This window comes from Lissotriton helveticus, chromosome 2_1, assembly GCF_964261635.1.
Source record: "Lissotriton helveticus chromosome 2_1, aLisHel1.1, whole genome shotgun sequence".
Classification (NCBI taxonomy): Eukaryota; Metazoa; Chordata; class Amphibia; order Caudata; family Salamandridae; genus Lissotriton; species Lissotriton helveticus.
This window is the reverse complement of record NC_136059.1, coordinates 1,353,272,695-1,353,284,751: the sequence shown is the minus strand read 5'-3', so window position 1 is coordinate 1,353,284,751 and position 12,057 is coordinate 1,353,272,695. Positions and strand designations below refer to the sequence as shown.

Here is a 12,057-nt window from a genome sequence, read left to right as displayed (position 1 = left end):
TTAGTTTGGATATGCCCCTTGATACACACATCCATATATTTCAGCATGTTCTTTTGGCATTTACTATTGTACAGAACTTACAAAGCAGGATTATTTGGAATGTTGTACATTGTCTCTATCCGGTGAATTGAGCGTTGTAATTCTTTGAAGTGCACTGATAGGATAGTTGTCATTTGCGGAATGTGGTATGTTATTTACAAGCTGTTTTTAATGACAGTAATATAGGTGGTGACGGGTAGCAGAAATATATTTTGCAAGAGGACTTCAGTACAGTGTTTACAGAAAATAATGACGACCAATTAAAATAACAGAACAATAATTCAAACAGAATTACCTTTAACAGGTGCAAAAGAAGGCCGGAGGTTGTCTAAGTGATGGAAAAACGTCTTGTCACACATAGAACTCAATGGGGGGACTATGCCAGCAATTTCATTGATGACTTTGCTTCTAACACGCTTTGGTGGATGAGGCTTTTTGAACAACTGTTACAAAGAAAAAAAGTAATATGTTAATGTGTTGACATCATTGGGGTAGTGAACTTAAGCAGCTTAAGTGTGGTCTACCACTGGACCTACTGAAACGTTTATTAGTTTAATTTTTAATTCTGTCGACAAAAGGTCATAAAGTTCTGTTTAGGGAATATCAGGTCAGGACTAGGATTGAGGGATAAGTGCAACTAAGTGAGCCAAGTTCATTTAAAGAGACAAAGAAAGAAATGATGAAAATATCGAAAATGGTGAGGCAGCAAACAGAACAAAAGGAAAGGGAAAGTTAAGAGGGACAAATAGAGAGAGGAAAGATTGGAGATAGAAAGTGGAAATGATAATATGGAAAAGGCAGAAAGAAAACATTGAAGTAAGAAAATGGGAAAGGAAGGAGGTAAATAGGAAGGAGCGAAATAGGAAGGAAGGAAAAATAAGAGGGTAGACGAAAGAAAGGGGTCAAGGATAGATGGGAAGATGGGTGGAAAGATTAACAGATGAAAGTGTATTGGATAGAATGATGGATGGATGAGTAATAGAATTGATGAGCAAACGGAAGAATAGAATGGTGAAAGGACTGATGGAAGTGTGAAATGATGGAAAGGTGAAAGAAGGCAAAAATGGAGGGTGGCACGATGAATGAGCAGATGGGTGAATGTAAGGTGAATGGAACTATTCTAGGGAGAGTCACATTGCTTACTCTGTGTCATTACAGGTTTAGTTCTGTGTGTGTGTGTGTGTGCGTGTGCGTGCGGGGTGTAAGGGGGGTATTTTAATGTTCTGGCTTCTCCCCTGGCTGACAATGTAACAATGTGAAACAGCAACAGATGTTACCTATAATCATAAATAGGTCAGGTTTCATTGCAAACATATGTCCACAAATAAAAGAAAACGATCACAGTACCTAATTATTAGTTATAATCATGATTAACTAACTACAAAGTGAACCTCAACAGTCATAGGTCAAGTTAGCATATGCCATGCCGGCGCCTCTATTTTAATCTTCACTACAGTGAAGAGAAGACAGTAATAGAAGGCATTGTAACCTGTTTGGGTATTTGTCCAAAGTTGTTGATGAATCCAATGGTTGCCGTCTCCTTCAAGGGGTCATTGATGTTGTAAATATCCACCTGTCCTTCATAGAAGAGATGATGGAACACATTGACAGCTTCTACTGCTGCAGGACCTTGTTGCTTGTACCCAAAGATCAGGTCAATCCACTCGTGCAGATGTGCGCTCACATAATCACACTCCAGGGCCTGCATTGAATCATCATAATACAGAAAGGATCAGCAGAGATTATTTATAGTAGTTGCCAGAGGAAACCTCTTTTTTTTTTAAATGTTGGAGTTTCAGTAGGACAAACAGTATGCATTTCATACAGATACAGTAGTTACAAGTAACTCATTTTAATCCCTTGCACTTCATCTGTCGGAAAGAGCATCCAATATCTATTTTTAACCTCAAATTAGCACAAGTAAAGATCACACACAACGTACATATCCAGTCTTTAAGCTAGAAACAAGTGCATTTGAATTTCTTCATATATGTCAGGAACACAAAGAGGTTGCTAGTGAAATAAGTAACATCAGGAAATGCACAGTTCACGCATATTAAAGCCTACATCGCTCACTTCCCTTTGCCCCTAACTGTTCTTTACACAAATCAGCTAAGTTCTGGCTTTCCACTAAGAGTTTCATACTGCAACTCTCATGGTTTCGGATGTATCCAGTATGCCAAGTGAAAAACGGTCAGTGCAAATTTGCTTGTTCTATGTTAATTGACATAATTACCAATACATATTTCCACTACTTGCAGGAAACACACCTCAGGCTCACTGAAGCATCCAGATTCCAGCGTCGCTGGCGCAGCCAAGTATATGCCACTAGCTTCTCCTACGCCAGGGGGGTTTTGAGCTGGGAGTCCCCTATACTGTAGAGGAAGAGGTAATAGTTGGGGAGGGCCGATATGTGCTTATAAAAGGTCGACTGGATGGCCATCTGTGAGAAAGTGCCATCTTTCTTGCATGGTATGCCCCCACTTTTTTCTGAATTGCTGATGTGCTTTGACTTAGTGTGCCCTGGGCTCCTGCTAATCAGGTGCCCAGGGCCTGTGCTCCTTCCCTAAAACAGTGTCGAAACTAAAACCCAATTGGCATCTTTGGCCACATGTCAGCCCCTGGTAAATGATACCCTAGGTACCCAGGGCTTGTGACCAGAGAAGACCCCTAAGGGCTGCAGCACATGTTGGACCACCCTTAGGGGCCAGGCACCCTGACACACACACACACTGCCTTTGCAGGCTGAGTGTCCTGGTGCAGAACTAAACAAAGAGTCGACATGGCACACCTCCCTGGGTGCCATGCCCACAAACCCACTGCCCTGGCATACATCAGTCACCCATCTAGCTGGGTGCCCTATGCCAGTGGTGTGGGCACAGGTGCATGAGCCCTGTGCCCCTACAGTACCCAGAAAACCAAAGGGGATGATGGACGGAGTGTTGAACAATGCAAGCACTCATCCCCAGTCAACTGATCTGGGTTTATCCATCATCATTCTTTAGCTCACTCGGCCAACCCAGTTTAGAAATGGCCATATGCATATCAGTCCGAGCCTGTGCCTCATGGGTACAGTCCTATTGAACATCAAAAAAGAATGCCCCAACCCTCGTGTCTTTTTACAGAAGAATCTATCAAATGAAGACCAAGTATAACTTCATGAAACCTGGTGCAGTACTTTTATTTATACCAATTATTCTTGTTTTTTTATATTCTTATTTTTTGAAAAAGTTTTCTTTTTTAGCAGAAAAAGGGGGAACACACTTGAACATTTATACAATATTTACAATGCTGACAACAAGACATTGAATCAAAGCAATATCACACTGACACAAGACAATATATACATAATATACACTTTCATCATTGTTTTGAAAATAAATCAATAACTTGAAAAAACAAAGCAATGTGAAATCAAGAGTAAGAACAACAATAAGGCGTTTTTCACTTAATCATTCAATGATATAACTTGCTCTTGAAATGTGCAGACGCGTTTCAGGTTCGAATATTTAGTTTTCGAACCCTCTTCAGGGCTTTGTTATTCGTCTATAATTTTAATGCAGGGCATCTTTTCATCTAAAACCTGGTGGACACGGCTTCAAGCTCTTAATTCTAGCTGCACAGCGTCCGTGTTCTCGTGGAGGGAGGGGATTGTGGCAACCGGGCTGACCTTACGCCTGCTTGTTCAAACTGGAAGTGTTTTAGTCCTTTGCACGCACGCCGTTTTGTGCAGAAAATCCTGTTCTGAAATGTCGACTCGGTCCCGGTATTCCGGCGTTCCTTTCCGAGTGATTTAACTTTTTGCGCACTTAGTCTGTTCACGAGCTGTTTCCAATGGCTGCCTTCACCATCCACATCTTGCTCAGCAGTTCAGGTTGTCATTACGAACTCCACAGCACAATAATGGCAACAAGTTTGATATTAAACTTCTCAGCACATTAAACCCACACTGATGCCAGTATGGGATTTCATGTAAAATGCACTACAGAGGGCATCTTAGAGATGCTCTCTGAAACCTAACCTACAATCCACATCTTGTCTGAGAGGCTGCCTAGGCTGCCACACAGAAGACATGTTGCTGGGCCCCTGGGTAGAGAGCCATCCGCTCTCCTCCACCTGCAACAATGGACGTCCTGGGCGAGATGCTAGGTCTCCTCCCCCAGGATGGGCAGGATAGCTTCAAAGGCATGCCCGCCTTTGTGAGCTTCTCCAGGCCACTTGCTGTACTCAGCAATTGGCCCCTACCGGTTTTGACCCCCACTCTGGCGGGAAACCCTCCGTGAGGAAAGGGGGTGTGCCAGCTTGTGCCAACTCCACCCCTCAGGTGGGAGAGGCGAGGTGAAGCACAACTCCGGGCTCCAGCCGTCTTGAAGATGGGGAGCCCTGCCCAATCAGAGATAGGCTCCTGCCCCCCTCCCACAGGAGAGGAGCAGGATAGGGGGTGTACACACCCTAGGACAGGCACCTATTGGTCCCTGCCATTGCCCTACCTGTAATGCCCCTACATTAAGTATTTAGGGGCACCCTGAACATTCCTTCCTCAGATCCCGATTCGAAAACAAGAAATACGATCAAGAAGAAGAAGATCTGCCGTGCAGCTGCTAACAAGAGGACGACAACACCTGACTTGGCCCCAGCCCTACAGGCCTGTTGATCCTTGAACCTGCTCCTGCTAAATCCCGGCGACTCCTGTGGACAGCAACCTTGAAAACCCCGGAGGACCTGCCTGCCTTGAACCTCTTAAAGACTGGGAGTCCCATGAGCAGTGGTTCTGCTCAAACAGCAATACCCCTGGTGCCAGCCAGGAACCGCGAATCCAGCGCACACTGCACCCGCCGAGCCCGGCCTGTGCCTAAGTGGACAAAGACCCTGAGGAGGTCCCCCCGGCGATTCTGATCTGGAATCCAGTGCCCAAGGACCCTCCTTGATGACCCAGACGATGCCTGCAGCAAGGGAACCCTCCAACTGCGACCAGCAGAGGGTAAGATTCCCGACGTCAAAAGACACCCCTGCACCCGGCACCCAACGGCCCCCTGTGCCCAACTCTTGGGTGTCTACCTATCCTTCAAGAACCCAACTTACCTCTTGAAGTGTTGGTCGCTCCTCAAGAATGTCCGACCCCTTAGCCTGCAGCCTTTGTTCACTTTCCAAGATCTCCACTGAATAACATTGAGCGCCCGACGGCTCAAACGCATCCTGCACCCAGCCGCCCGAGTGCCCCTGGCAGTGCAACCTCGGTCCTAACCTACTTCCCCATTTGTCCTGAGCAAGTGGCCAGAAGCCCAGCTCCCACAGCCGCGTGGCCCGCTTGCCAGCTGCCAGCAGCCACCAACCGAAGACCCCTGCCTCTCATTGGATAACATTGGGCGTAATTACCTCTGGACCCGGCTGCCCCTTGTACGCTGAGGGTGTATAAACTGTACCTACCTGACCCTGGGAGACCCCCGAGTCTATGCCCAGAATCTTAACTCTGCCAGTCGAGTACTTACCCAAAAGCTGATCACTCACTTGTCTTCTATAGGCTAACATTAACTGGTTTCACCTAGAAATTCTTCTAAGTGTGGAGTTATGAAACTTTAAAATATTCACCTAAAATCATGCTGTTATCAGGAGAGAACCCAGTGCTTCATTATTTTAGCCCAGCACTGATCCTGTAAAGTAATCCTAACCGTACTTACCAGTAACTTGAATTTCCTTCCATAGGAATCCATTGTCTGGTTTTCACCAGAAAAGTTTTTTGTCGATTTTCAGAAACTACAAATATTCCTTAAATATCGCCTGTATGACTTAAACACATTCTTTCAACTGTTTACAGGAGATGCACCAGTGCTGGATCCAGGATCCAACCCTGAGTAAGAAAAAGTAATCATAACACTACTTACCTGCTAAATTAATTTCCTCCCATAGGATAACATTGGTGATTCTCTGTGAAAAAGTTTTTGTCAACTTTTAAAATACAATAATATTCCTTAAAAATCACTACTGTAACCAAAACGCTTTTACTTAACTGTTTACAGGACATGTCCCAGGACTGAATCTAGGATCCAGTCCTGTGGTTAGAAAAGTAATCTACAAAGTAACTAATTGCATTTAACTAGAAATTCCCATTGAGCTCAATGTTGCATTGTGTTTGAAATTGTGTGCCTATTGCAACAACTGTAACTATTGTAATCAAAAAGTCTATTGCCTATTTGAAAAGTATTTAACTAAAGTAACTCATTCTGAGAAAGTATATTTTGATACCTTGTTGGTTCTAAAAATAAAACAACTACATACTTTGATACAAAACAATTGGTCTAGAGCTCAGTTCTTGAGTGTGAGACCATTTGCTGACTGAGGGTGTACAACAAAGGCTTTACACTGTCCTCTGATACTGCCTTACTGCTCGACCAAGCTACCACTTTAGAGAGCAAGGTTATATCTAACTTTAGCCTCTGCCAAACCTCTGGGGACTGTGGACTCTATACACACTGTACCTTACTTTGGTCCAGTATATATAGAGCCACTTTCTTACACCATCACATCCTTACAGGCAGCATATACGTGCCTAATACGGAGCAGATCCCGTTCCTCCGCCGGCTCTCTGAGACACTTTTCGGGTGGGGTGGAGTTCTATGGCTTCTGGGCAGGGACCTTAACTGGATTCTGAATACTAGCTTGGCCAGTGCTTTCCCCCACTACCACGTATACCACCCACTTCCAATGCCCAGAAGTTCCACAAATGGCTCTAACACTCGTAACCTGTCGACAACTGGCACCAACCCAATCCCCTCACTAAGGTATACTCCTTATTCTCCACCCCATAATATATTGCCCTTTGTCGTACACACTGATTACCTAGGCCGCACACACTCTGATCACAACCCACAGCAACTCCAGCTTACCTGGGACATGTGCCCTCCTGCCATCCCCACTTGGAGTTTACAGACAGCAGTTCTGGAAGACCCCCCTCATGCTTCACTTCGCACTGCTGATATAGAGGACTACTTTGAGTTCAATCACGGATCCACACCAAGCAGGCTGATTGAGTGTGACTCACTGAAGATGACTCTTAAGGGGCACCGTTTGGGGCTAACCTGGAATGTCCACAAACAACTTGACTGGGACATATCCCAACTCAAGCATAAGCTTTTGCGACTCGAAACCCAGGTGGCACAAAACCGAGCAACCACCCGCCTGTTGGAGGCACAGCAGGGGCATATCTAGCAACTGGAATGTCTGTGCTGCTTGAACTACGTGGCACACTTCCCTAGGACTCAAGCCAATGCCGACAAACTGGGCTCACTACTTGCATAGCTGATTAGCTTTGACCAACTTAGACACACCATCGTGGCTCTACGTTCTATTGCTGGTCCCTTGCTATACACCCAACACGACATACACCGTCCGTGAGCTGACTAACAACTACACCTTGCTCTATCCACCACATACTACCACTAAATCACAAGATGCTGCCTCCTTTCTCGCCACCCCTTTCCTGTACCACACCAGACCAACGTTTCGAGCTAGATGACTCCATCACGCTCTTCGAAATACAAGACGCCATCAGATCTCTCGCTACTGGTAGGTCCCCTGGCCACAATGGCCTACATGCTGAGTTTTACAAGGCCTAAAACCCGCTTCTTGCTACCCCTTCTGACACTTTATGTCCTTTACGTTACTTTATTCTCATGCCTTCCCTTTTCCTTACACAAAGCGCAATTTATATCTCTTCCTCAGCCAGATAAAGACCACACAGATCTGGGTTCCTAAAGGCCCTTGGACTTCTCAACACAGGCTACAAAATATTGGCTGGTGCCCCTGCTGCCAACTCTGGTCCACTCGGACCAGAATTTGTTTGTGTTAGCACGCAATACTTCTTTGAACATACAAAGCTTCTTTCAGGTTTTACTGTATGCTCCGAGCCAATGGCCCCGGGTGGGATGTCTAGTGTTTAATTTGGCCTAAGCCTTGGACTCCCTGGAATGGACTTTCATGTTTGAAAAGCTCTGACGCTACGGCATTGGGAGTCACTTTTTATGACTGGTCAAGCTCCTCTACACTGATCCTCTGGCCATGGTCAAGACAGGTCTATTTAGCTCGGAACCGATACAAATACGCAGGGGCACCCATCAAGGTTGCACACTCTCCCCACTGCTCTTCTCCCTAGCAATAGAACCGTTGGCCCTCACGCTTTGTGAGAGCAGCAGTGATTGAAGTATACTCCTGGGTGTTGGACCTGTGGTTACCAGTCTACATAGGATAGCTTGGCCAAGGTAGGTAGGCTCAATCCAAAGGTACATATGTTAAGTTTGCGTCACCCTTCAGTAACTCAGCGTCCATCCATTCAAAAATAACACCACACCAGCTTTAGAAAAATACGATTCACTTTATAAATTCTCTTTGTAGTTTTTCTTTGTTTCTTAGCAGTATTTAGATTCCACTCATTAAATAGCTCCGCATTTGATTATTAGCATAGACACATTTTCACATAGGAATAACTACACATTACATTAAGCATTTCCACCTTTTTCTTATTCGTACACTGTGCTTTGTCCCTTATGTTACACTCATACACTAGAACTTAATTCAGCCACCTCTCAGCAGTTCAAAATTCCAGCAATTATTTTTACATTGCAATGCACTTGTTTCAGTTTCTTGTCACGGAGTTTACACCTTAAGCTTCAATTCTTATCTTTCTCTGACTCTCCACCCTTGGCTTACCCAACCTTGACTTCAGGTTAGCGGGGAAGTCGACATTATTTGATGGAAAAATACCACAGTCAGCAGTTCCCAGTTGCTTACAGTTTTTCAAGACTAGGCTTCAATGTTCTAAAAGGTGTATTACAATCTCAGGTTATGATGTTCCCACCTTACTTGTTTTCTGGCCTGCGCACGTATAGGGAGAGTTCCCAGCCTCTTTTTTTACCAGGTTTTCGCCCCACCGGCCACACTACCAGAAGTCTTAAGGCTCACAGCGTCACTCCGGGGATTGTAAGGGATTCCCCTGGCCAATTACGCTTAAGCGGCCTCCCTCGTGCAGGCCGACTCGGGGGGGGGGGGGGGGGGGCGTCTGGGGCGTGTCACTGCGGGCACTTCTCTTCCGCCCACGCCCCTCGGAGGTTCGGGCTCCTCCCTTCGCGACTTCGGTCTTCCCCTTCCGGGCCTTTGGGAATCAATGCCGGGTCACCCCTTTCATGACAGACTCCTCTGCAGCATGCAGACGTCCTTCCGCCGGGAACCCAGTCCTGCGCGGGTCCCGTCTCCCACCTTCAGCTTTTATCGGGAGGCGCTGCCGTCTACACTCTTTCAGCGCGGCGCCTCCCCCCCCCCCCCCCCCCCACCTCACCAGAGCCCTCGCGGACCTGCCGACTCGTCTTCTCACAGGCTCAGAGAAGCGGCCGCCGCCGGAGACTCGGAACAGCCTGGGTAAGGTTCTTAACCCCTTTAATGGAAGAGGGTGGGAAAGGTAGATGCAGACAAGTCTTTCCGTCGCTGAGGGGAAATCCCATGGCTCTACCACTGAAGACTTCCCGCTAAGGGGTTGACTCCACAGGAGTTTCGGTCTTCTAGGTTGTAATTCCCCGTAATAGGACAATCCCTGCCCCGCTTACTTGTGGATTCCCTTTTTGGGTCTAGTCCAGCGATGCTTACTGGGGGGAAATGTCACCCTTCACCGGTACCACAAGTAAAGCGTGAGAAGTCGGCTTCGCTGGGACAGATCTGCGGTTGGCGGGGGAGCGTCAGACAGTAAAGGAAGAGCAGCCCCCAGTGGCTGTCAGATCTTCTTCCGCGCGCCCACCTCCTCACTCCTCAGCCTGGTCTCCAGCTGCTCTTCCTGTGTGTCGCCTTCCTTCCGTCTCATCACACAAAATGGCCGCTCCACATTCCAGTACTTATAGCCCAGGTCCAGAGGGTCTAGAGTGGACCAGAAAGTTCTGGAACTCCACATACTACCCAATGGCACCAGGCTCCAAGGTAACAGTTGTGGCAGTTGTAAGCCACCATTTTGTGGACCTGGTAAATTCAGTCAGAAAGGCACCTAGGCCTCAGGAAAAAGACTATGAGGGCAAAGAGCACCTAACCCCTAAGTCAACACCTGAAAAGTCTGGTGGACATCGAAAATAAAAAGATTGAGGGGCAAAAAGGGGACAAAAATAAATAATTAATTAGGAGGGACTACCCAAAGAGCAGACAGGTCTAACACTGGGCAACAGGCTTCACTCTTTCATTTTATGCGGATGATCTGCTTATTTACCTCAGAGATGCGCACTCGCTTCCCGACGTGATTGCCCTAACGACTGACCATTTAGCAGACCTTTCCGGCCTATGGGTCAACTGGGCCAAGTCCTGCCTGTTCCTCTTTCATACTGAGCTGCCAGACCCACGTCTTACTCTTAATGAGTCCTGCGTTACCTTGCAACCCACCCTGTTCCGGTATTTGGGCATCCGAGTGCATCACTCCCCTGCGCATTTATTCGATGGCAACCTAAAGCGGGCCATAACGCCACGGCAGGCACAGAAGACATTTTGGTGCACGCTGCCACTGTCAGTAGAAGGATGTGTGGCTCTTCTGAAAATGGTGATCCTTCCCCACCTTCTCTATTATTTTGCCAATCTTCCCATCTACATTCTGACATACTTTTTCCACCCACTTGAACGGCTGGCAAGGGAGTTTTTATGGAACAACTCACGCTGCAGGGTGGCCCTCTCGAAATTATTTCTCCCTACAAACAAGGGTGGCCTTGCTGTGCTCAAGTTGGAATATTATTACCTCACTTCACAGCTCCAGTGGATAGCTAAATGGTTGGCAGGCCTGAAACTTGCAGACACAGCAACAACACTGCCTGGTTGGTACCTGCAGGATGTACTTCATCAATTCCACCCTGGCACACAAGCGTCACTACCTAGCCTTTTAAGGTTGGAAGTGGCGTACCGCTGTCTCCGCTGAAGCCTCTACCTAATGCCGACAATGACCCCCATTGCTCCGGCGTCGGCTCTACTTGCCACTCCTCGGGCCGGATTATCCCCTCGTCAGTGGAAATCAATGCCTGGCTTGCACCAGGCATCCATACTCTTGGCGACCTCTACCTTGCTGGCAGTCTCCTCCCTGACAAAGTACCGGTCTGCCCCCAGGCCTATTTACTTGATATAACTCCTGGTTACTGCACTAGAGAACAAATGGGGTGACATGACACAAGTACATCCGGTACACATCACGTAACAATATCTTCATGCGATGGGGTCATGCAGACACTTGATTGGTTTGCAAACTCAGCATCCACACAGGACATCCACTCACACTGCCCCACTGCAGATGGGAGGACGACCTATCCCGTTCTTGCACAGGCGAGGAATGGGTGGCCTTGCTGGAAAGCCCAGCCTATGTTCCCCGCAATGGCAGTTTCTGCCTTAGTCAGTTTTACAATGTACACAGAGCTTATCTCACCTCCACCAAGATAACCCACTACTTTTCATCATACAGATGTGGCCTGTCCCTGCTGTCACTTGATAGATGATGATTTTCTCCGCAGGTTGTGGACACGCCCGGCCCTACAATTATACTTGTGCAATGTCATGCGCCTTATATCCACCTGCACAGACCGCTCAGTGTTCCATACCTGGGAGACATATCTCTTAGGCCTTCACCGTAGAAACAAGAGGCAGAGGATGACGTCCCGCTTTCATGACCTAGGATTCCTGACAGCCAAGTGACTCATCACCCGTCACAGGAAATCGCGGGAACCCCCAATGCTTGAGGCCTGGATGCAATCCCTTATACCGAGGGGCCCAGGCAGACAGCGTTGCCTATACTGCGAGGACTGCTTAGGGATCTGCAAATACACAATAGCATCCAATTGGACGCTATCCTGACTGATCTGCACACAACTACTTGAGAAGCACCTGTTGCTCCTGCTGTGTCACCAACAGATGGGGGGCGACGTCAGACAGTTAATAAAGATTTCCTCTTTTCACCATGCATGAGGTGCGCAACTATTTTCCTGCACTCTCCGTTCAAGGCTTTGACCCAGTTACCTT

At 47.1% G+C, this 12,057-nt stretch overlaps 1 protein-coding gene across 3 annotated transcripts in view; it reads right to left on the bottom strand.

Moving 5' to 3' along the window:
* The window catches only part of WDFY3 (WD repeat and FYVE domain containing 3), a 1,930,620-nt gene that overhangs the window by 189,492 nt on the left and 1,729,071 nt on the right, over positions 1-12,057 (bottom strand). For all 3 annotated transcript variants that reach the window (XM_078676292.1, XM_078676293.1, XM_078676294.1), the window contains 2 exons: positions 1,529-1,741; positions 335-482 (listed from right to left, as the gene is read on the bottom strand). In XM_078676292.1, coding sequence (XP_078532418.1) covers positions 335-482; positions 1,529-1,741 — 361 coding nt within the window. The remainder of the gene's footprint in view (positions 1-334; positions 483-1,528; positions 1,742-12,057) is intronic.